The sequence below is a fragment of the Neoarius graeffei genome, chromosome 23 (genome assembly GCF_027579695.1).
Source record: "Neoarius graeffei isolate fNeoGra1 chromosome 23, fNeoGra1.pri, whole genome shotgun sequence".
NCBI lineage: Eukaryota > Metazoa > Chordata > Actinopteri > Siluriformes > Ariidae > Neoarius > Neoarius graeffei.
In genome coordinates, this window is record NC_083591.1 from 60726104 (window position 1) to 60752405 (window position 26302).

General features: G+C 44.8%; 1 protein-coding gene across 6 annotated transcripts in view; it reads right to left on the reverse strand.

Annotated features, from left to right (window-relative positions):
• The window catches only part of LOC132871395 (rho guanine nucleotide exchange factor 28-like), a 97016-nt gene that overhangs the window by 7130 nt on the left and 63584 nt on the right, over positions 1-26302 (reverse strand). For 4 of the 6 annotated variants that reach the window (XM_060905515.1, XM_060905518.1, XM_060905520.1 and 1 more), the window contains 10 exons: positions 26046-26296; positions 25800-25925; positions 24917-25034; positions 24425-24679; positions 24211-24287; positions 21706-21884; positions 18805-18869; positions 17301-17447; positions 17105-17167; positions 5741-5793 (listed from right to left, as the gene is read on the reverse strand). In XM_060905515.1, the coding sequence (XP_060761498.1) occupies positions 5741-5793; positions 17105-17167; positions 17301-17447; positions 18805-18869; positions 21706-21884; positions 24211-24287; positions 24425-24679; positions 24917-25034; positions 25800-25925; positions 26046-26296 (1334 nt within the window). The remainder of the gene's footprint in view (positions 1-5740; positions 5794-17104; positions 17168-17300; positions 17448-18804; positions 18870-21705; positions 21885-24210; positions 24288-24424; positions 24680-24916; positions 25035-25799; positions 25926-26045; positions 26297-26302) is intronic. The other 2 variants (XM_060905517.1, XM_060905516.1) reach the window with 2 other exon arrangements.

The following is a 26302-nucleotide window of genomic DNA, read 5'->3' on the forward strand; positions in this document are numbered from 1 at the left end:
TTATAAATCCCAAAATTTGTTTGTCACCGTTTTATATCGCTAAGCATATTAGCCTGTTAGCAATGTTAGTATCAGACTAATCATAGTATGTGTTTGTGGGTGTTTGAGTCATACTTGCCAACCCTCCCGATTTCGGCGGGAGGCTCCCGATTTTAGCCTCCGCCTCCCGCCTCCCGATCATATTTGCTAAAAACTGGATAATCTCCCGGTTTGGGAAAATCCCTACCACCAAGTTAAAAATACTCCCGATTATGTCCAATCAGAATCGTATGAGAAACACTGCTGACATCAACTGATTTTTAACCAATCAATGAACAGAACGACAGTCACTTCTGTAATGTAGGATTCACCCGGGCTGTCCGACATTTTTTACAAGCAGTCATTCATCATGGCCACTAAACCCAATACCATACGACAAAAATATGAATGCAAATACCAGGTTGCATGGGAGAATGAATTTCCATGGATAAGCAAATTTTTGACCAGCCACTTACACATTTTAAGGTAAAGATACCTTAAATCAGAATATAATGGACATTTGAGTGTGAAATTAAACTCGTCTTCCGTACCATTTCAGAAACAAACTGTACAACTTCTAAAGTGTTTAGTGACATTTTGCATGACACAGAATTTGTTGGTGAGTGCATTTGAATAGCGTGGTAGTGTATTAGTGCTATTTTGAATTTACGTTTGAAAGTTTTAAGTGAAAGTTTACAAGTGAATTATCTGGAAAGTGATTGATTTTGATCGAGTTTTGAGGTTCTAAGTGAAAGATTACTAGTGAGTGTATTTTGGTAGTACTAAAATTTTGCATTCGAGTGAATTTCTTTGTGGAGTATATTTTGATAGTACCCCTCCTAGAACTGCCACCTTATTGTGGTGGAGGGGTTTGTGTGCTTGAATGATCCTAGGAGCTATGTTGTCGGGGGCATTATGCCCCTGTTAGGGTTTCCCAAGGCAGACAGGTCCTAGGTGACAGGCCAGACCAAGAGCAGTTCACCAAAAAACCCCTATGGAGAAAAAATCCAGGACCGTGACGTCGCCCGGTAGGACGCAGCCGGGGCCCCACCCTGGAGCCAGGCCCGGGGTTGGGGCTCGTATGCGAGCGCTTGGTGGTCGGGCCTTTGCCCATGGGGCCCGGCCGGGCTCAGCCCGAAGAGGCGACGTGGGCCCGACCTCCTGTGGGTTCACCACCCACAGAGGTAGCAGTAGGGGTTTGGTGCAGTGTGGATTGGGTGGCAGTCGAAGGCAGGGGCCTCGACGACCTGACCCCCGGACACAGCGGCTGGCTGTTGGGACATGGAATGTCACTTCGCTGGGGGGGAAGGAGCCTGAGCTTGTGCGGGAGGTTGAGAGGTACCGGCTAGAGATAGTCGGGCTCACCTCCACGCACAGCTTGGGCTCTGGAACCCAGCTCCTCGAGAGGGGCTGGACTTTCCACTTCTCTGGAGTCGCCCATGGTGAGCGGCGGCGGGCTGGTGTGGGCTTCCTTATAGCTCCCCAGCTCAGCCGCCATGTGTTGGAGTTTACCCCAGTGAACGAGAGGGTCGCCTCTCTGCGCCTTCGGATTGGGGAGAGGGCTCTTGCTGTTGTTTGTGCCTACGGGCCAAATAGCAGTATAGAGTATCCGGCCTTCTTGGAGTCCCTGGGAGAGGTACTGAGGGGTGCTCAGACTGGGGACTCCATTGTGCTACTGGGGGACTTCAATGCTCACGTGGGCGATGACAGTGACACCTGGAGGGGCGTGGTTGGGAGGAACGGCCTCCCCGATCTGAACCCGAGTGGTGTTTTGTTATTGGACTTCTGTGCTAGTCACAGTTTGTCCATAACGAACACCATGTTCGAGCATAGGGGTGTCCATAAGTGCACGTGGCACCAGGACACCTTAGGTCGGAGGTCGATGATCGACTTTGTAGTCGTGTCATCTGATCTCCGACCCTATGTCTTGGACACTCGGGTGAAGAGAGGGGCTGAGTTGTCAACTGATCACCACCTGGTGGTGAGTTGGATCCGCTGGCGGAGGAGGAAGCTGGACAGACCTGGCAGGCCCAAACGTATGGTGAGGGTCTGCTGGGAACGTCTGGCCGAGCACTCTGTTGGGGAGGTCTTTAACTCCCACCTCCGGGAGAGCTTTTCCCAGCTTCCGAGGGAGGCGGGGGACATTGAGTCTGAGTGGACCATGTTCTCTACCTCCATTGTGGACGCAGCTGTTCGGAGCTGTGGCCGCAAGGTCTCCGGTGCCTGTCGTGGCGGCAATCCCCGAACCCGGTGGTGGACACCGGAAGTAAGGGATGCCGTCAAGCTGAAGAAGGAGTCCTATCGGGCCATGTTGACCTCCGGGACTCCTGAGGCAGCCGACGGGTATCGGCAGGCCAGGCGTGCTGCAGCTCGGGCAGTTGCGGAGGCAAAAACTCGGAACTGGGAGGAGTTCGGGGAGGCCATGGAGAAGGACTATCGGTCGGCCTCGAAGAAATTCTGGCAAACCGTCCGGCACCTCAGGAGGGGGAAGCAGTACTCTGCCAACACTGTTTACAGTGCGGGTGGGGAGCTGTTGACCTCGACTGGGGACATTGTCGGGCGGTGGAAGGAATACTTTGAGGATCTCCTCAATCCCACCGTCATGTCTTCCACTGAGGAGACTGAGGCTGATGACTCAGAGGTGGACTCGTCCATTACCCAAGCCGAAGTCACTGAGGTGGTTTGCAAGCTCCTCGGTGGCAAGGCACCGGGGGTGGATGAGATCCGCCCTGAGTATCTCAAGTCTCTGGATGTTGTGGGGCTGTCTTGGTTGACACGCCTCTGCAACATCGCGTGGCGGTCGGGGACAGTGCCTCTGGAGTGGCAGACTGGGGTGGTGGTCCCTCTTTTTAAGAAAGGGGACCGGAGAGTGTGCTCCAATTATAGGGGAATCACACTTCTCAGCCTCCCAGGGAAAGTTTACTCCAGGGTACTGGAGAGGAGAATTCGACCGATAGTCGAACCTCGGATCCAGGAGGAACAATGCGGTTTTCGTCCTGGTCGCGGAACACTGGACCAGCTCTATACCCTTCATAGGGTGCTCGAGGGTTCATGGGAGTTTGCCCAACCAGTCCACATGTGCTTTGTGGATCTGGAGAAGGCATTCGACCGTGTCCCCCGTGGTATTCTGTGGGGGGTGCTTCGGGAGTATGGGGTTCGGGGCTCTTTGCTAAGGGCTGTCCGGTCCCTGTACGAACGGAGCAGGAGTCTGGTTCGCATTGCCGGCAGTAAGTCAGACCTGTTCCCAGTGCATGTTGGACTCCGTCAGGGCTGCCCTTTGTCACCGGTTCTGTTCATAATTTTTATGGACAGAATTTCTAGGCGCAGCCAGGGGCCGGAAGGAATCCTGTTTGGGAACCACAGGATTTCATCTCTGCTTTTTGCGGATGATGTTGTCCTGTTGGCTTCTTCAAACCAGGACCTTCAGCATGCACTGGGGCGGTTTGCAGTCGAGTGTGAAGCGGCTGGGATGAGAATCAGCACCTCCAAGTCCGAGGCCATGGTTCTCGACCGGAAAAGGGTGGCTTGCCCTCTCCAGGTTGGTGGAGAAGTCCTGCCTCAAGTGGAGGAGTTTAAGTATCTCGGGATCTTGTTCACGAGTGAGGGAAGGATGGAGCGTGAGATCGACAGGCGGATCGGTGCAGCCTCCGCAGTGATGCGGTCGCTTTACCGGTCCGTCGTGGTGAAGAAGGAGCTGAGCCAAAAGGCGAAGCTCTCAATTTACCGGTCGATCTACGTTCCGACTCTCACCTATGGTCATGAGCTTTGGGTAATGACAGAAAGAACAAGATCGCGGATACAAGCGGCTGAAATGAGTTTCCTTCGCAGGGTGGCTGGGCGCTCCCTTAGAGATAGGGTGAGAAGCACAGTCACTCGGGAGGAGCTCGGAGTAGAGCCGCTGCTCCTCCACATCGAGAGGAACCAGCTGAGGTGGCTCGGGCATCTTTTTCGGATGCCTCCTGGACGCCTCCCTGGGGAGGTGTTCCAGGCATGTCCCCCCGGGAGGAGGCCCCGGGGAAGACCCAGGACACGCTGGAGGGACTATGTCTCTCGGCTGGCCTGGGAACGCCTCGGTGTTCTTCCCGAGGAGCTGGCCGAGGTGTCTGGGGAAAGGGAAGTTTGGGCTTCCATGCTTAGACTGCTGCCTCCGCGACCCGGTCCTGGATAAGCGGAAGAAGACGAGACGAGACGAGACGAGACGATTTTGATAGTATGGTAGTATTTATAGAGCCATTTTTAAATTTTGTTTGAAAACTTTCAGTCAAAGTTTGTAAATGAGCAAATTCCTTTGATGCATTCCGAGAGGATTTTGATAGTATTTCTAGTGCTTTTTAAACATTCTGTTGGAAAGTGTTTAGTGAGAGAGATGCATTTTAGTAGTACTAAGACAGTGCAGTATTTATTTAATTGAGTTGTTACTATTTTGGTTAAATCTTATTAAAATTTAATTTATATATGATATTATAGTTCTCTGTATTTTTACATGAGCTTACAGAAGGAAAACACATTTGATGCAATCCAATAATACTTTCATTCACTGTGACTATTTTAAGAAATTATAAACATTCTTCTAAAGCAGACCTGGGCATTTTACGGCCCGCGGGCCGCATCCGGCCCTTTGGTTCATTCTGACCGGCCTGCGTAAGGTTAATTAGAAATTACAAAATAAATGTATTTTCTAATTTTACCTCATGCATGGACTGAATGTGCATTGCTTTTATTTTGAAGTTGTGTTCAACAAAAACACAATGCGCGTGACATGAACATGACATGAAATCCCACGAAACCTAATCCCGCGATAACTGCTTCCGTAATTTATCCAGACCAACCACAAACTTGTACGTCATCCTTCAAACAGTCCAGCCAATCACATAGTGTGATGTCACCAGCAGGCGCCGGAGCCCGAGCCGATCTGTAGATCTGATTCCTACACCGAATCGACACAGCATCATTATTATAATATGATGTATCTTGCTTGATATTTGGAGTAGAAAGACAATATTGTGATGTCTTTATTGTGTTTTGGGCTGAATGTGACTGAAAAAAAATGGTACAAACGTTCATATTTTGTTAACCATTGTTTTGGGAAATTCGATTGAATAAATTACATTGTAAGGCAACCTCGTTTTTTCCATACTCTTACCAGTCTTAGCAGCTTGTAAAAACAATGTTATTTACTGCTTTATATAAAGAAATACAATTAATGTTATGCAGAATTTAGTTCAGCCTTTTGGTCCGGCCCTCCACAACATTTTCTGTTTCTCATGTGGCCCCATGGAAAAAATAATTGCCCACTCCTGTTCTAAAGCATCACTTGTGTTATTTTCTGTGGGTCTCTGTATGTATACAATATTCAGGCAGGAGATTTTTCAGCTAAAAATCTGATTTAAGACTTCCCTTTCATTGTTATTATATTAAAATTCAAGACAAAAGTATTATTTCAGATTTTTCACTCTGAGCTCTCTCATGCCTGATACATGAATCCCAAAACCTATAGTAATTGATAGAACGATATCAACAATTCAAAAACTCTTTAATTGTATAAATTTCAAATGGTTTGCAATTAATTGGGATCCACTGTTATCGTTTCAACCGCGCATCAGACCCTCATCCAATTGAAAATGCCATTCACGCACTTTTCTCCCCCGTGAGAATTTTGAAAAAGTTGGCAAGTATGTTGAGTTATTATTATTATTATTATTAGTAGTAGTAGTAATATTACCTTTACTATAAGAGATTCCTTCTGTTTTAGATGTTTCTTGCTCAGTTCCTCAGCTGAAGATAAAATGATTCCATTATTAAATTGTCCTTCATGTGTCCAAGAATAATACAAAACATTCTAATAATAATCAAAACATTAAATGCAAGAGAATATGGTAAAGCAAAGCATCGACCTGATTTTTGATGGCTTTCACTGTATGATGTCTGTACAGTTGTGGTCAGAAGTTTAAATACAGTGGCATGGATGTCATCTTGGATATGAATGTCATGGCAATATTTGAGCTTTCAGTAATTTCTTTGAACTGTTCTTTTTCTGTGGCAGAATGTACAGCATACAGCTTTAATAAAAAAAAAACCCACTAGAAATTGGTGCAAAAGTTTTAATTTTCTTTGGGTTTTCTGAAATCAACACAGGGTCAAAATTATACATACAGGGTCAAAAATTTACATACACTCACTTAGATTATTAATTCAGGGGTGCTGAAACTTCCAAAATGTCTCTTATCTTGCCAAGGCCGAGGTCTCTTAACTTCCTGTTAGTGATCATGATTGACTACAGCTGGTAGCTTCTCTGTGCCTTCATATAAAAGCACAGGGAAGCTTTACAAATTCTGTAAAGCTGCTTTGCGACAATATTTATTGTTAAAAGCGCTATACCAGGGGTATTCAATTAAAAGTCACTGAGGTCCAGTTATTACATTTTGTCCAAGTAGAAGGTCCGAACCGAAGTCCAGCTTGTGTCTTATAGCCTTCCCCTATGTCCACATTTTCATATGGTTTCAACAATCTCATCTCATCTCATTATCTCTAGCCGCTTTATCCTTCTACAGGGTCGCAGGCAAGCTGGAGCCTATCCCAGCTGACTACGGGCGAAAGGCGGGGTACACCCTGGACAAGTCGCCAGGTCATCACAGGGCTGACACATAGACACAGACAACCATTCACACTCACATTCACACCTACGCTCAATTTAGAGTCACCAGTTAACCTAACCTGCATGTCTTTGGACTGTGGGGGAAACCGGAGCACCCGGAGGAAACCCACGCGGACACGGGGAGAACATGCAAACTCCGCACAGAAAGGCCCTCGCCGGCCCCGGGGCTCGAACCCAGGACCTTCTTGCTGTGAGGTGACAGCGCTAACCACTACACCACCGTGCCACCCGGTTTCAACAATATTTATTGTTAATTTCCAATGCAGGAAATGAACTGAGTGCACAACTATCTCTTTTACCATAAATAAAAATAGTCCCAGGAAAATAAATTCAAGGCCTTTATTTCAGATTAAAGAAAACAGAAACCTCAGAATAAAATAAATAAAAAAGTACAAACAGAGTGGAATAACTCCTTTTTCTCTTAAATTAAAGCGGTCCCAACCTGAATAATTGAAGGCCTACACTTCAAGTAAAAAAGTCAACTCAGAAAACATTAACTAAAAAGTGCAAACAGAGCATTGACTTCACATTTTCTCTTCTTTGTTCTTAAAATAAGGAGGTCCCAGCCTAAAAAAATGAGGGCCGACTTTTCAAGAAAAAAAAGTCCACATTTTCAGAAAACAAGTGGCTTTTTTTGGGGGAAATGCAAACAGAACATTTTTCTTTGAACTTTTCTCTTTTAATTCTTCTTTTACTCTTCTTAATGAGAAAAACGGGCATGTGGCTGACCTGCCAGTAATTTAAATCTTGGTTGGAATGGAGTTAGTGCCATTCTCATGCAGATATGTAGGTGTTCATTGTTGAGCCTAGAACGGTACTTGGTTTTGACAGTGACTACGTTTACATGCACATCCAAATCGAGCTGCTGTCGGTAATCGAGCTGAAGGTCCCAGCAGGGTGCCAGAGAAATCCAATCGTACATGCACACAATGAAATCGGGCTATTGTGTGAGGTGCACTGTGCACCCGAGCCACAGGTGGCGCTACACGCCCCATCGTGTTGGTACACTTCCGGTTGTCATCATGAAGAAGAGCTATTCAAGAGTGTAAACAAAGTTATCAGTTCCGTGTTCTCCATTGCACGTTTTTCTCCCGTCCATTAATTTTGATATATTCAACTCCTTAAGCTGAATGAGCATGAACTCTGTCTCCTCATTGCTCCAGAAGTGCACGTTTCTGCTCGCCATTTTCTCTTCTTCGTTTGTTCCTCCTGACCTCTTCTGCTGCTCGCTACTACTGTTGTCATGCCGACCGAGGCTGTTGTGTTTCCCGCTTGTGGTCTCGTCACTCGTCAATTCCGGAAGGGGCAGTAAGTAGCTCGACTACTGGCTCGATAGGGTTTACATGCACTAAGTAGCTCGGCAGAAATTGCATAATCTAGGTCGTGTAGCTCGATTCCGAGAAATCAAGTTCGGTTCAATTTCAGCCGAATTAAGGTGTATACATGGCATTTTGAACTTCGATTTCAGTCGAGCAACGGCAGAAATTCGATTCTCTCTATGTGCATGTAAATGCACTGAATGTTCATAGTGGAAAAAGCTGACTCACAGCTGTACAGTAAGTCGATCCAAACATAGTCAAGGTGTGCAGTGTTCCTTTGGTTAGACCAGGGAACACACTCTCAGAAACAGTCTGTAACCAGAAAGTAGCAGGGTCAGCTGTCTCAAAATGCTCTCTTAATGCAGCATTTCCTTGTAGATCAGTGAGCAGATCAATGTCTCAGCAACGGCGTTTAAGCACTCCTTCACAACTGTCCCATCACTAAATGTTTTTTTTTTATGTTGCCCCAAAATCCACGCTACTTTTAAGGAACATTCGTTTGCACGTTGCTGGGCTGTAAATGTATGTGTGATGAGTCGGGTAGACCTGTCATACTGTGCTTGCAGTTGGGTTATTTTGCGTGCCCTCAGCTCGGACTTCAAGGGATAACTTTGCTCAAAAGAGCTGTGCTTTGTTTCGTAGTGGCGCTTCATGTTGCCGCTTTAAATTAATGCCATGTTTTCGGAGCATATGAGGCACACTGGTTTTGAACTGCTTGCCGGAAGAATGAACATATATTTCTCTGTCCATTCATCTTCAAAACAACGATTTTCCTTGTCTACTTTCCGCCGCCTTTTGGAGCAAGCCATGTTGTCTCAGTCGGTTGTCTCTTAACTTAACTCTCTTACTCTCTGCTTGTTGCTCTGCTGTGGTGCGCTGGGTAAACTAACGATTTTATTGGCACAACTGAGTGAAGCTGTTGTCGTATTAACTGGAGTAGCAGCGCCCGCTGTCAATAGCCACGACCATCCAAAATAATGCTCCATGAAAATTACTTAATCTCGTGAATTTACCATTGGTCATGGGTCCGGACAGAACCATCACTGGGTCCGGATCTGGACCGAGGTCCGCCATTTGGTGATGCTTGCGCTATACAAATAAACTTGACTTGATATAAAATGGTTTGTTTACAGCACTCATTGGATTGACCAGCACAGAGTAAAATGGGAAAGTCCAAGGAGCTCAGTGCAGATCTGAGAAAGAGGAACGCAGATATACACAACTCCGGAATGTCTCTTAGAGCCATTTCTAAACAACTGCAAATTCCAAGATCAGTTCAAACAATTGTATGCAAGTTATTGTGGTGTAGTCACTTTGCCAAGCCACTTTGCTTCATGAAAACTCAAACTGCCACCCTCAGCTGAAAGGAAATTAGTTTGGATGGTTAGGAACAACCTGGGAACCACCATGGCACAGCCCTGCCACGAACTGGAAACTGATGGATCACTGTCTACAGATCAGATCCCCATGGACTAAGAGGCTGCTATCCAAGAAATAACCCCCTGCTCCAAAATTGACATCTTCAAGCTTAACTAAAGTTTGAAGCTGACCACACAGACAAAGAAAAAGCCTTCTGGAGGAAAGCTGTATGGTCAGATGAGACAAAGATTGAGTTGTTTGGCCACAATGGCCACCATGTACAGAGGGACACTATACCAGCTGGTGGTAGGATTATCATGCTCTGGGGCTGTTTTGCTGCCAGTGGAACTGGCTCATTGCACAAAGTGGATGGAATAATGAAGGAGGACTACCTCAGAATTCTTCAGCATAAACCATCAGAAACTTGAACATGACTTGGGAGTTAGAACAGGACAATGAACCCCAAACATGCATCAGAGCTATTTGTGGAGGATAAAGAAGGCTTACATTAAGCTTAAAACAAGTCCTGACTTCAACCCTATTGAAAATATATGAACCGTGCTTATAAGTTGAGTCTATGCCAAGAAAAAAAAAACTAATTTAATTGAACTCTGCCAATTCTACCATGAAGAGTCATGAAATATCCAACCGGAATTCTGCCAGAAACTTGTTCATGATCTTGTGAAGAGACAGTTTACCCAAATATTAGGTGTGTTGTATGAATATTTTTGACTCTATATGTATAATTTTGACCCTGTGTTGATTTCAGAAAACCCAAAGAAAATTAAAACTTGTGCACCAAATTCTACTGTTTTTTTTAATTAAAGATGCATGCTGTACATTCTGCCACAAAAAAAGAACAGTTCAAAGATATTACTTAAAGCCCAAATATTGCTATGACATTCATATCCAAGATGACATTCATGCCACTGTATGCAAACTTCTGACCAAAACTGTACAGACATCATATAGTGAAAGCCATCAAAAATCAGGTCGATGCTTTACCATATTCTCTTAAGTATGGGGCTCTGCTCCGCTATAAACTTTTCTGACCAAAGAAGGAGAATAAGGTGTATAAACTCACTGACCATCCAAACTCACCTATCTACCTGACCACGGCATTCCATCTACCCGAACTGTACACTGAACTCTGGTATGTGGAATTCAGGTTCGTCTGTTCACTAATATACATTTGTGTGACAACTGTTAGGTGATTAGTTGCACCACTGAACTCATATATTATACAACATTTCTTATATTTTGCAATACACCGTGAGAATAAACTCAGTAGCCACATGTCAAGATACACATTTTATCAGTTCAAATTGCATTCCAACTCCAGGTTACTTTATGATCTAGTGTATGTACTTTCCTGTTTTGACTGTTGGGTGGATTTTCATTTACACAGTGTGCATGGTAATAAATGCATGTGAGAGTAAGAGAGTTCATAAGGAAAACAATCAGCAATCAGTTTTGTTCTTCAAGACCTCAGTGCATGATATGATCTGTGGAAGACAATTGTGTGCAAATGTCTGAATTCTGTGTGAAAGCAATGAGAAATGCTGATAATGTTCTAATCACATGATACACTAAAAAGGTCCAAGGTTGTCATAGCTGGGGGTGGCAGTGGGGATAAGCTCCCACTGCCTATAAAGTGCGCCCATATGGCGTACCTCAAATAGTCTCTGACAACCAAGTCTAACTCCTAGCCTGCTCATGTGGCTTGGCCTTTAAGCCCAGCAGACCTGCTTATCAGTCCCCCCAGGATTTCGCAGGCCTTTTTTGTGATTGTTGTGGGCTAAAATGTCTGATGTTGCGGGGTTTTTCCAAAAAATTGCGATGAAAGTTGCGGTGTTTTTTAGGTTTTTGTTGCAATTACATTGCGGGAGGAAGTGAAATGTGCGGTGTTTTTTAGGTTTTTGTTGCGATTACATTGTGGGAGGAAGTGAAAGTTGTGAGAAATTGTTGCGATTTTCTCTTTTTGTGATTAAAATTGAGTGATATGTTTAATATTAAGTTATTACTGAAAAACTATTGATTAAAAAACAAAGACTCTGAGAAATGGTCCTATAAACATCTTTACCAATATAAAAGATTACTATAGGCTTTACTTATCCAAATGCACCTGTTAAATAGGCTTTACTTATCCAAATGCACCTGTTGGTTCAAAAGTTAAAGTGCATAGAACCTCACAGCACAACATGAAGTTACCTTAAAATATAATATAAATGCCTCAGCTTTCATGTAAGAAAAAAAAGATTAATACTAGTACTGTGTGCAGGCAGTCTCTCCTGAAGACTAAATTAAACAATAATTATAAACTCATAAAATAAATGTCTCAGGCTTCATAGAATAAAAAAAACAATTTGAACAGAATCTCACAGTATGATGCTGAAGCTGCCTAAACAATGGAAAATAAAATACCATTTTGGCAAAAATGTTGGCATCCATTAATTTCTTGTATTAAGTAAAAAAAATAAAGTGCACACAGTTCTTCACTGTAAACATAACACACTTTCAGTAACAGAATTTAAGCCGATATAAACACTGACTCGCACAGGCTGCTTCTCTTGAACGTATACACGGAAGTAAGGCGGAAGGTAGTTTGTCGACGTCACCTCAAGACGAAGCCAACGATTGGTCAAATTTGTGGGAAAGTTGCGTTGATTGGATATAATTGCAACACCGCCCTGAATTCGTGGGGATTGGTTGAATTTGTGTTGAAGTTGCAAATCGCAACATTGCGAAATCCTGGAGGGTCTGGCTTATACTGATAGGAAAAGGGGTGAAGGCGGATCTCTGGTGCCTTAAAACCAGTCGCTTTGGGTAGGTAGAGCTTGTCAGTCTGGGAAGGCAGTCTATCTAGGAGAAGGAAACTCTGATCTCAAACCTCTGCTGCCTTGCAGCCATATCCAGCCATGGAAAAGACTTCAGGAGTAAACCTCATGGAAAAATCTGGAGTGGAGGCCCTAAGGCGGTAGGATTGTCAATCTTGACTTCCTTCCAGCAGCTCCTGGGGCCAACCTGGTGCCAAATGTACTGCTTTGCTTTCCTTTGAACCACACTGGTGAGACAGAGAGGGGGATTCTGGTGTCTGGGCAGCCCTGAATCTCCATACACCTTGCCCAGTTCTGTGCCCCGGAGAGGTCACTTCAGTGTTGCTGTAAGCAGCAAAAACAACATGGGAGGCAGCAGTCTATGAGTTATAAGTCCAGCCCGATTGGCATAGAGCAGGGTGCTACAGGTTGCCTCTGTCAGTGGGAAGGATCATCGCAGTCTCACTGGTCAGCTAATGCCCGCCTTAAAGCTGGGCAGCCCCCGGCCAGTAAGGTGCCAACCCACCTCAGTCTGCCTGCTTCAGTGGGTGCTTGGAGCTTAGAGAACCTTCTCAACAAGCAGACTGCATCACTGCACCATGCAAAACAATAAGAAGAAAGATGGAACTGCCAGCCCTGCGACTCATGAGCTGAAACATCAGGACCATGCGTCCTGGCCTGTCTGATGACTTGTGCCAAATCGACGACTCAAGGACAACGGATGTCATTGACACCGAACTCTCAAAGACTGAATGTGGACATAGCTGCTCTTCAAGAGATCAGGCTAGCAGAAAGTGGTACATTGCATGAGAAGGACTACTCCTTCTTCTGACAGGGTAGATCTGAAGATGAAGTATGACTGCACGGTGTGGGATTTGCTGTCAAGAACAGCCTGCTGTCCTCTGTTGAACCACCATCAGATGGCACTGAACGCATCCTCAACTTGCGACTCTCCACTTCCATGGGCTTCATGATCATCTTCAGCATCTATGCCCCAACTCTCTGCTCTGCTCCGGAGGCCAAAGATAAGTTTTATGAAGAACTGGATGCTGCCATAGGCAAGGTACCAGACTCTGAGCACTTGTTCCTGCTTGGAGACTTCAACGCCAGAGTGGGTGGAGACTATGACTCATGGCCCGACTGCCTTGGACACTTTGGCATTGACAAGATGAATGAGAGTGGTCAAAGGCTGCTGGAATTCTGTTCCTATCACAAGCTCTGTATCACCAATATGTTCTTCAATGTAAAGCCACACCACCGAGTGTCCTGGATGCATTCAAAGTCCCATCAATGGCACCAGTTGGACTTGATCATCATCAGGAGAGCCCAGCTGATGAGCATACTCACCACACACAGCTACCACAGTGCAGACTGTGATACAGACCACACACACTGGTGTGCAGTAAGGTAAGGTACGCTTTCTGCCAAAGAAATTCCACCACTCCAAGCATTTTGGCCCTCCATGCATCAACACTGTTATGGTCTCTGACCCTGAACTCTGCACTCAGTTTGCTGACGCCGTTGAAAAAGCCCTAGAGGACCAACCAGCAACTAGGACTGACAAAGAAAGATGGAACCTTCTATGGGATGCCATCCACAGCACAGCCCTGTCTATATTTGGCAAGAGTGAACAACAGAACCCAGACTGGTTTGATGAGAGTCTCTCAGAGATTAAATCTGTCATCAATGTGAAGCGTGAAGTCCTGACAAACTAAGAACCTTGTTGCCCTGAGAACAGCAAGAAGCAATGCTCAGAGGACCGCAAGACATTGTGCCAACCAGTACTGGCTGAACTTATGTTCCAGCATCCAACAGGCTGCCGACAGCGGGAATATGCGTGGAGTGTACGAAGGAATGAAGAAAGCTTTCAGACTGAGTGCAAGGAAAACAGCTCTCCTGAAGTCATTCATGGGTGAGACCATCACAAACCACAATGAACAGATGGAACAATGGGCAGAATGCTATCAAGACCTGTACTCAAGAGAGAATGTAGTCACAGAGTTGGCACTCAACAGCATTCCCAGCCTACCAGTCATGGAGGAGCTTGATATACCACCAACAGATGAAGACCTCAGCAAAGCCATTGACTCCCTCGCACATGGCAAGGCTCCAGGAAGCGATGGCATTCTAGCAGAAGTGCTACAGTACGCCAAGTCCACTCTTCTACCACACCTTCAGGAGCTCCTCTGTCAGTGCTGGGAAGAAGGATCAGTGCCCCATGACAGGTGTTACAAGAACAAAGGGGGCCACAGTGATTGCAACAACTATTGCAGGATATCACTGCTGAGCATCGCAGGGAAGGCATTTGCCTGGGTAGCCCTGAAGAGACTGCAGCAACTTGCTGACTGAGTCTAGCCTGAGTCGCAGTGCAGCTTCAGAGCACAGCAATCCACCATTGACATGATTTTCATTCTGAGACAGCTGCAGGAGAAGTGCCGGGAACAAAAGCAGCCCCTGCACATTGCCTTCATAGATCTGACTAAGGCATTAGACCTCATAAGCAGAAAGGGTCTTTTCAAGCTCCTTGAGAAGATCGGATGCCCACAAAAACTGCTGAATGTGATATTGTCATTTCACAAGCACATGAAGGGTACAGTGCAGTTCAATGGGTCATCATCCACTCCCTTCCCCATCAGCAGTGGAGTGAAGCAAGGCTGTGTCCTTGCTCCCACTCTCTTCGGCATCTTCTTTTCGCTGCTGCTATCATATGCCTTCAGCTCATCAGAAGACAGGGTGTTTCTCCACACATGATCAGATGGCAAGCTATTCAACCTTTCCCGCTTGCAAGCCAAGATGAAGGTCCACCAGCTTACACTCAGAGATGCTCTTCACTGACAATGCTGCCCTGGCTTCCCACACACAGGAAGGACTTCAGAGGCTCATCAACTGCCTGGCTCATACCTGCAAAGAATTTGGCCTCACCATTAGTCTAAAGAAGATGAACATGATGGGACAGGATGTCAGCGATACACCCAACATCTGCATTGGGGATTACACTCTGGAAGTGGTCGAGGACTTCACGTATCTTGGCTCCATGATCACCAACAGCCTGACCCTTGATGCCGAGATCAACAAGCGCATGGGCAAAGCAGCATCTGCCATATCATGACTGTCCAAAAGAGTGTGGGATAATGACAAGTTGACCACAAACACGAAGATTGCAGTGCACAATGCCTGCACATTGGGCACTCTGCTCTATGGTAGCAAAACGTGAACAGCTTATGCACGTCAGGAGCAATGCCTCAACACCTTCCACCTGCATTGCATGCGCCGAATCTTGGGCATATTGTGGCATGACATAGTTCCCAATAAGGATGTCCTCAAGCAGGCAAACACTCTCAGCATGTTTGCGATCCTGTCCCAGAGATGCCTGCAATGGCTTGGCCACATTCGTCATATGGAGGATGGATGCCTCCCAAAGGATGTTCTGTATGGTGAACTCACCTCAGGCTCCAGACAAGTTGGCCACCTGACACTGTGTTACAAGGACGTATGTAAGAGGGACATGAAGTCTGCGAACATCAACCCAGACTCATGGGAAGCAGCTGCAACTGACCGCAGCAACTGGCAACATGTCATCAAGACAGGTATTAGTTAGTTTATTAGTTTATTAGTTTATTAGGATCCCCATTAGCTGGGCACAGACCCAGCTATTCTTCCTGGGGTCCAACAATAAAATCATATACAGTTAAAATTCTGGCGGCACGGTGGTGTAGTGGTTAGCGCTGTCGCCTCACAGCAAGAAGGTCCTGGGTTCGAGCCCCGGGCGGGGCCGGCGAGGGCCTTTCTGTGTGGAGTTTGCATGTTCTCCCCGTGTCCGCGTGGGTTTCCTCCGGGTGCTCCGGTTTCCCCCACAGTCCAAAGACATGCAGGTTAGGTTAACTGGTGACTCTAAAATTGACCATAGGTGTGAATGTGAGTGTGAATGGTTGTCTGTGTCTATGTGTCAGCCCTGTGATGACCTGGCGACTTGTCCAGGGTGTACCCCGCCTTTCGCCCGTAGTCAGCTGGGATAGGCTCCAGCTTGCCTGCGACCCTGTAGAACAGGATAAAGCGGCTAGAGATAATGAGATGAGATGAGATGAGTTAAAATTCTATACAATTCAATACATTCATTCAATCAACCATCAATTGAAGACAAAAAAAACCATATAATTTAATTACTTTAATAATGATTTTAAACCTGAAAAATCTCTACCTCGATTCTATATTAACCTATTTTATATATGATAGGCTCAGATATTTTTTTACATGTTTTTTGAAAACCACTTTACTATTCAATGTAGTTAACTTGATTGGCAGCTTATTCCATGCTTTAATTGATCTGTATTCAACAGTGCATATAAATGCATTAGTATTAATCTTTGGGACGCTCAGTCGCCCTGCTGCTGCAAGCCTTGTGTTATATGTATGAATGTCACAACTTTTATAGAGCAGATTATAGTGATTTAATGGAGTCTTGTTATGTAAAACTGCCCAGGTTGATGTTAATAAGGAGACATAAAACCTATCCTAACCCTAACCCTAACCTATCAAGAGAGCTGAGGTGAAAAGGGAACAGCAGTGGCTTGGCAGAAGGGAATGATGAAGAGAGAGCAGCTCCTACACCCTCATTACCATCAGGGTTCATATGCAGCGACTGCGGCAGAGACTGCCACTCCAGAATTGTACTTTACAGTCACAGCTGATGCTGCTCTACAACAAACTGACAATCCAGGTGCAGTCCATTGTCTTTCGAGACAGAAGGAGACAATGACATGACTAATCAGTTTTCAGAACTTTATCCCCTTTGGTAACAAGGAAAAATGCTATGGAACTTCATGTGTACAGTTGTACACATTAATGTCCAAAGGGGTTAAGCAGGGTTTTGAAAAGAATGACTATGCCTAAGCAATTGAGAAAAAAATGTAATAATAATAATAATAATACACACTCACCATGCTGAATGAAATCATGATAACCAAAGAGCAGTGATATCACACACACCAGCAGATTTACTACTGAGAAATAAAAGACAAAGAATTTGTTAGATTTCACTTGTTACGTGTGTTACGGTACATTAGAGTCCATAATGTGTGCATGTTCAACATCTCTGTAATGATGTTTACTGTGTGTGTGTGTGTGTGTCTTTACCCTCTGCTTGTGCAGTAGTCAGTAGTGTTGCTCCACGTGGTGTGTGTGTTTGTATGAGCAGGTGCTTGTGAGTTAAAGTCCAAACACACATCCTCAGTTTCTCCTCCAGAACTGCATACAACTGCACATCTAGAGATAATAAAGCCTCTACACACACACACACACACACACACACACACACACACACACAGTAAACATCATTACAGTCATGCTCATGCTGTGACTGTGAGAATCTTCTGCGTGTTTTTTTTCCCTGTGAAAAACGCACCCACCCACACTTTGTTTGCTCCTCGTCAGGCTGTGCATCTGGGCGGGACTCAAAATGTCAACAAAAAAACAAAGCAAAAACAAGCATTAAAAGCTTGTTGTCCAATAAGTATTTATCTTTCTTCCCATTGAAGAGTGAGCACACAAACACCTAAGAGACACTAACTGACACACAGGCTTCAGTGGGTGTCTATAAGCTGTGTTACGGGCATCAAAGGAGATTTTCCCACACACTGCCCTGTTCACCAGAAAACAGTTTGTGTTTAATGAATGAACAGCATGATATAGTAATGAGATGCGTGATCACTTGAGTTGGTAAAATATTAAATTACACCAAGACTGATGAATAATATAGACATTTTGGTAAAGAGAAGGCTCCATCTGTATCCATATTTACCATTGAGCATGACTGCTACATGCTCCTCACACTACTACTGCTGTGGTGCTGGACCACAGAAGAGCACATGGCCATGGGCAATGCTCACAGCGACTGCCACCATGCTGCACCTTGACACATCCCACACTGCCCTCTGTGCCTCAGGATGGCATCCCTGACCCCCTCTGCACTCCCATCTGCAATTCCCTTTTCACCTCAGAAAATAAAAGGCTCCATAACCACCAGCTCACACCCTACTGTGTCTGTGCTGCAGCAGGTCGGTGTCATGGGACACAGTTATAGAAGCAAATTATGTATAATCGCACTATCTAGTGTCACCCAGATGATGATGGGTTACTTTCTGAGTCCATTTCCTCTCAAGGTTTCTTCCTCATACCATCTCAGAGAGTTTTTCATTGCCACCATCACCTCTGGCTTGCACATTAGGGATAAATAAAACATTTACATCTGGATTTCTGTACAGCTGCTTTGTGGTAATGTCGAGTGGTGAAAGAGCTATGCCAATAAAATTTTATGGAATTGAAGTCCACTCCCTCTTCAAGTTCACCTCTTTACCAGTTTTCATCTTATTTTCAAGTTCACCTCCTTTTAAAGTCCACCTCCAGCTCTTATCACTTTATTATTATCATATTATTTTTGCTTTATTTGACCCCTTTATGTTTGTCTTTTAATGGATGACTAGATAGATAGATGAAAGAATTATAAATTAATGGGTGAATAGATGGCTGGAGTGATGGATAAATTAATGGAGACATGATGAGAGATAATTGGATGGGGAGTATGGCTGAATGCATGTATGGATAAATGGATAAAGAGATGGATGGACAGAAAGACTAGTACCTTGCAGTGTGTTTATGTCCTTGCATTTCACCTCTTCATTGTTCTTCAGTTCATTGTCAGGCAAACTGAAACAAAAACACAGACATCACATGATTCAGATTTACCTGCAGTTGTGGTCAGAAATTTAAACACAGTGACATGAATGTCATCTTGGATATGAATGTCATGGCAATATTTGAGCTTTCAGTAATTTCTTTGAACTGTTCTTTTTCTGTGGCAGAATGTACAGCATACAGCTTTAAGAAAAGCTGTATGCTTTTGCTTCAAGAAAACCCAAACTGTCACCCTCAGCTGAAAGGAAATTGGTTTGGATGGTCAGGAACAATCTGGAACCACCATGGCACAGCCCTGCCATGAACTGGAAGCTGATGGATCACTGTCTACAGATCAGGTCCCCATGGACTAAGAGGCTGCTATCCAAGAAATAACCCCCTGCTCCAAAACTGACACCTTCAAGCTTAACTAAAGTTTGAAGCTGACCACACAGACAAAGAAAAAGCCTTCTGGAGGAAAGCTGTATGGTCAGATGAGACAAAGATTGAGTTGTTTGGCCACAATGACCACCATGTACAGAGGGACACTGTACCAGCTGGTGGTGGTGGTAGGATCATCATGCTCTGGGGCTGTTTTGCTGCCAGTGGAACTGGTTCATTGCACAAAGTGGATGGAATAATGAAGAAGGAGGACTACCTCAGAATTCTTCAGCATAAACCATCAGAAACTTGAACATGACTTGGGAGTTACAACAGGATAATGAACCCAAACATGCATCAGAACTAGCTGTGGAGGATAAAGCAGGCTTACATTTTTTTGTGTGTGTGTTTGTGTAGTTTAATGCTTGTTTTTGTTTGAGTGTTTTTTTCTGCTGGTTGTGGTGTAACTCCGGACCCAGTTTTGGGTGTCGGTTCCCTCCAGGCCTTGGTTCACCATGGGTGATGCCTGTGCTCCTAGCTATGGACTGCAGTGAGCTCATTGCTCATTTTAACATCGTGGTTGTCCAGCGCTCTGTGCAGCAGTGCTTGGCATGATGTTCTGAGTGATGTTGCTCGGTGGTGTCCCGGCAGCTGTGCAGGCGGTTTGGGACATACCAATGCTCTGCGTGACGGTGCGTCTGTGCTCGCTTTGTTGATCCATGGCATGGTGTTCCGAGTGATGTTGCCCGGCGTCTGTGCTGGCAGTGTGGGACTTGTTTTCGTGTGCCTTTTGGTGGGACTGTGGCTGCTACACCATTGGAATGCCATCCTGACCTCTATTTGGTGGAGTGTTTTTTTTTTCCTCCCTATAATTGTAAAGTGACCTTGGATTTTGAGAAAAGTACTATGTAAATTGAGCTTCTTAATAATAATAATAATAATAATAATAATAATAATAACGGTGGCACGGTAGTGTAGTGGTTAGCGCTGTCGCCTCACAGCAAGAAGGTCCTGGGTTCGAGCCCCGGGGCCGGCGAGGGCCTTTCTGTGTGGAGTTTGCATGTTCTCCCCGTGTCCGCGTGGGTTTCCTCCGGGTGCTCCGGTTTCCCCCACAGTCCAAAGACATGCAGGTTAGGTTAACTGGTGACTCTAAATTGAGTGTAGGTGTGAATGTGAGTGTGAATGGTTGTCTGTGTCTATGTGTCAGCCCTGTGATGATCTGGCGACTTGTCCAGGGTGTACCCCGCCTTTCGCCCGTAGTCAGCTGGGATAGGATCCAGCTTGCCTGCGACCCTGTAGAAGGATAAAGCGGCTACAGATAATGAGATGAGATGAGATAATTGTAAAGTGACCTTGGATTTTGAGAAAAGTACTATGTAAATTGAGCTTCTTAATAATAATAATAATAATAATAATAACGGTGGCACGGTAGTGTAGTGGTTAGCGCTGTCGCCTCACAGCAAGAAGGTCCTGGGTTCGAGCCCCGGGGCCGGCGAGGGCCTTTCTGTGTGGAGTTTGCATGTTCTCCCCGTGTCCGCGTGGGTTTCCTCCGGGTGCTCCGGTTTCCCCCACAGTCCAAAGACATGCAGGTTAGGTTAACTGGTGACTCTAAATTGAGCGTAGGTGTGAATGTGAGTGTGAATGGTTGTCTGTGTCTATGTGTCAGCCCTGTGATGATCTGGCGACTTGTCCAGGGTGTACCCCGCCTTTCACCCGTAGTCAGCTGGGATAGGATCCAGCTCGCCTGCGACCCTGTAGAACAGGATAAAGCGGCTACAGGTAATGAGATGAGATGAGATGAGATAATAATACCTTAAGCTTAAAACAAGTCCTGACTTCAACCCTATTGAAAATATATGGATCGTGCTTATAAGTTGAGTCCATGCAAAGAAAAAAAATGTAATTGAACTCTACCAATTCTACCATGAAGAGTCATGAAATATCCAACCAGAATTCTGCCAGAAGCTTGTTCATGGTAAATAAAAATGTTTGGTCAAGGTTAATCTTGCGAAGAGACATTTAACCCAAATATTAGGTGTGCTGTATGTACATTTTTGACCCTGTATGTATCATTTTAATTTTGACCCTGTGTTGATTTCAGAAAACCCAAAGGAATTTAAAACTTATGCACCAAATTCTAGTGTTTTTTTTATTAAAGCTGTATGCTGTACATTCTGCCACAGAAAAAGAACAGTTCAAAGAAATTACTGAAAGCTCAAATATTGCCATGACATTCATATCCAAGATGGCATTCATGTCCCTGTATGTAAACTTCTGACCACAACTGTATGCTGTGTCCCAAATATCACACTCGTGTTGATCGTCAGTCTGTCAGATTGGAACACTTCCACAAAACGACAGTACTCAATTTACAGCATTAGTGTGCATGGCTTAGTCAACTTGCACAACCTCGTGGTGTACTTCCTGACCACTGCCTCTGTCTGTCTGTCTCTCTTTCTCTGTCTCTCTCACATACTCAGACACACACCTGTCTGTGGTGTGTTGCAGCAGTGTGATCCACCTGTCTCTCTCTTCGCGACTGTGTGTGTGAATCTCATACATTTCTGGTTCTGTTGCCTCACTGCTGATTAGAAACAGTCCTCGATCCTGATTAGCTATTTCTCTCAGGATCAAAGCACGCAGAGGGACGACAGCAGGTTTCTGCTCCTGCCCACACACACACACACACACACACACACACACACACACACACACACACACACACACACACACACACACACAGAGACACATAGTGAAATGACTGAGAATTGTTAAATACACACACTCCTCAGCCACTTTAATAGGAACTTGTTGTTGATTCTAAGATCGCTGTTCTTGGCTGCAGGAGTGGAACCCAATGTGTTCTTCTGCTGTTGCATGCTGAGATGCTTTTCTGCTCACCACGGTTGTAAAGAGTGATTATATGAGTTACTATATCCTTCCGAGCAAAAAAGCTTGAACCAGTCTGTCCATTTTCCTCTGACCCTCTATCATCAACAAGGTGTTTGTTTCCACCCACAGAACTGTCGCTCATTCGATGATGTTTTTTTGTTTTCTGCACCATTCTGTGTAAACTCTAGAGACTGTTGTGCGTGAAAACCCCAGGAGATCAGCAGTTTCTGAAATACTCAAACCAGTCCATCTGGCTCAAACCAACACCCAGACCACAGTGAGAGAAAGTCACACTGTGAGATCACAGTTTTCCCAATTCTGATGTTTGAACATTAACTGAAGCTCTTGATTTGTATCTGTGGGATTTGATGCGTTGTGCTGCTGTCGAGAGATCAGCTGATTAGAGAACTGCAGAAAACAGCAGGTAGATGGGTGTTCCTAATAAAGTGGCTGGTGAGTATATCTATCTATAGTGGTGCTTGAAAGTTTGTGAACCCTTTAGAATTTCCTATATTTCTGCATAAATATGACCTAAAACATCATCAGATTTTCACACAAGTCCTAAAAGTAGATAAAGAGAACCCAGTTAAACAAATGAGACAAAAATATTATACTTGGTCATTTATTTATTGAGGAAAATGATCCAATATTACATATCTGTGAGTGGCAAAAGTATGTGACCCTTTGCTTTCAGTATCTGGTGTGACCCCCTTGTGCAGCAATAACTGCAACTAAACGTTTGCGGTAACTGTTGATCAGTCCTGCACACCGGCTTGGAGGAATTTTAGCCCGTTCCTCCGTACAGAACAGCTTCAACTCTGGGATGTTGGTGGGTTTCCTCACATGAACTGCTCGCTTCAGATCCTTCCACAACATTTCCACTGGCTTAAGGTCAGGACTTTGACTTGGCCATTCCAAAACATGAACTTTTATTCTTCTTTAACGATTCTTTGGTCGAACAACTTGTGTGCTTAGGGTCGTTGTCTTGCTGCATGACCCACCTTCTCTTGAGATTCAGCTCATGGACAGATGTCCTGACATTTTCCTTTAGAATTCGCTGGTATAATTCAGAATTCATTGTTCCATCAATGATGGCAAGCCGTCCTGGCCCAGATGCAGCAAAACAGGCTCAAACCATGATACTACCACCACCATGTTTCACAGATGGGATAAGGTTCTTATGCTGGAATGCAGTTTTCCTTTCTCCAAACATAACGCTTCCCATTTAAACCAAAAAGTTCTATTTTGGTCTCATCCATCCAAAAAACATTTTCCCAATAGCCTTCTGGCTTGTCCACGTGATCTTTAGCAAACTGCAGACGAGCAGCAATGTTCTTTTTGGAGAGCAGTGGCTTTCTCCTTGCAACCCTGCCATGCACACCATTGTTGTTCAGTGTTCTCCTGATGGTGGACTCATGAACATTAACATTAGCCAATGTGAGAGAGGCCTTCAGTTGCTTAGAGGTTACCCTGGGGTCCTTTGTGACCTCGCCGACTATTACACACCTTGCTCTTGGAGTGATCTTTGTTGGTCGACCACTCCTGGGGAGGGTAACAATGGTCTTGAATTTCCTCCATTTGTACACAATCTGTCTGACTGTGGATTGGTGGAGTCCAAACTCTTTAGAGATGGTTTTGTAACCTTTTCCAGCCTGATGAGCATCAACAACGCTTTTTCTGAGGTCCTCAGAAATCTCCTTTGTTCATGCCATGATACACTTCCACAGACATGTGTTGTGAAGATCAGACTTTGATAGATCCCTGTTCTTTAAATAAAACAGGGTGCCCACTCACACCTGATTGTCATCCCATTGATTGAAAACACCTGACTCTAATTTCACCTTCAAATGAACTGCTAATCCTAGAGGTTCACATACTTTTGCCACTCACAGATATGTAATATTGGATCATTTTCCTCAATAAATAAATGACCCAGTATAATATTGTGTCTCATTTATTTAACTGGGTTCTCTTTATCTACTTTTAGAACTTGTGTGAAAATGTGATGATGTTTTAGGTCATATTTATGCAGAAATATAGAAAATTCTAAAGGGTTCACAAACTTTCAAGCGCCACTGTATCTGTGTGTGTGTGTATATACCAATGCAGCAAATATGAACTTCTGCTCTTTTTCCTGAAGGAAAACCAGAACATCAGAGAGAAGAAGCACGAAAACATCTGGAGAAACACACACACACACACACACACACACACACACACACACACACACACACACACACACACATATACATTAGAATAAATGTTATTTGGGAATGGAAAAAGCAACATACAAGAACTTAGGCACACACACACACCTCTTAGTCTGCCTGATGTAGTCCTGCAAGTGAGTGTAGCGGAGTGTGTAAGTGTGTGTGGTTTGTGTGTGAGAGTGTGTTTGCTGTAGATCTCTCCACTCTTCAGGCGGGTGAAGCTCTTGTGATCCAGACGGTTAATGATATCATCAAGTTCTCGTGCACGTTGGATTTTCTCCACATGCAGCTCAACACCTGATAATACACACCGCACCCCCTCCAGTGCCGCCATGACATCATCATGCTCAACTCCAGACTCTACAGGACAACAAACCACATCACAGGGAATGACTCCACCCCTACAGGATAACAAATACATCAGTGTTTGACTCCACCCCTACAAAATAAACACATCACAGTGTTCGACTCTGCCCCTAGAGATTTATAAACCACTATCTATTTCTGAGCTCCACCCCCTACAGGATAACAAACCACATCATAGTGTTTGACTCCGCCCCCTGTAGGACAATGGGATGTAAGAGGTGTGTTGTGTACCATCGGTGTGCTGCAGTAGTCTCTCCAGCAGGACAGGGTACTTTGTGATTCTCTGTGTGACGAGCAGCAGGAATTCTGGGATTTCTCTGCGTTTAATAACGGAATTACTGCTCTGCTGCTGTACAGATAAGCACACACACACAAATGTGTACTGACGTATTAATGCATTGAAGGGTTAAAATGTGAATGTAATGATGGATTAATGTGTTAATGATGAAGGATGAACACTGAGGTAATTCTGTAAGTTAGTGTGATGGACGTGGGGTGGACAGTTGGACTGGTGATGATAAACATCCTGTACATTCATCTCATCTCATTATTTGTAGCCGCTTTATCCTGTTCTACAGGGTCGCAGGCGAGCTGGATCCTATCCCAGCTGACTACGGGCGAAAGGCGGGGTTCACCCTGGACAAGTCGCCAGGTCATCACAGGGCTGACACATAGACACAGACAACCATTCACACTCACATTCACACCTACGCTCAATTTAGAGTCACCAGTTAACCTAACCTGCATGTCTTTGGACTGTGGGGGAAACCGGAGCACCCGGAGGAAACCCACGCGGACACGGGGAGAACATGCAAACTCCGCACAGAAAGGCCCTCGCCGGCCACGGGGCTCGAACCCAGGACCTTCTTGCTGTGAGGCGACAGCGCTAACCACTACACCACCGTGCCGCCCCACATCCTGTACAGTCTCATCTCATTATCTCTAGCCGCTTTAATAATTTACTTCCTCCTACTTTTCTGACATGGATTATTTTGTTGTTTGTGGAGATGTTTATTGGTTCTTTTGTTTGGTTTCTTACTTACGTTTTTAACATGATTGAAACTAAACTAAATATGTTAATGGATGTGTGCGTGTTGGAGTTACAGAGACTCACTCTGAGGAATAGCTGTAGTTTCCTGTTGCTCTGTTGAAGTTGTTTATAAATTTTCAGTGCTTCAGATTGTTTACTACAGAAATTTCCATACAAAGCCATCATGTGACCTGCAGATGGACCTGAGAACTGCACGCACACACACACATTAACACAGGTTACACACGCACACACACATGCATGCACACACACAAATACAGGATGCACACACATTAACACAGTATGCACACGCATAAATATTATACACACCTGCTGTAGCAGTATGTCTCCGATCCTGTGGATAATGAAGTTCTTGTTGGTGCTCAGGTGGGTTGCAGTGTGGTGTCTGTTCTCCAGCTCTGTCAGGAAGTTCCTGTGCAGAGTTAGGAGGTCATCCAAACATGGAAAAATCTGACCAATCACATCATGTTCAAGTTGCACCTCCTCCAATAAGCCCCGCCTCAATACATCAGTCATCACCGTGAGAGTCTGAACATGATGAAACTCTGTCTGCATGAGCTCTGAAA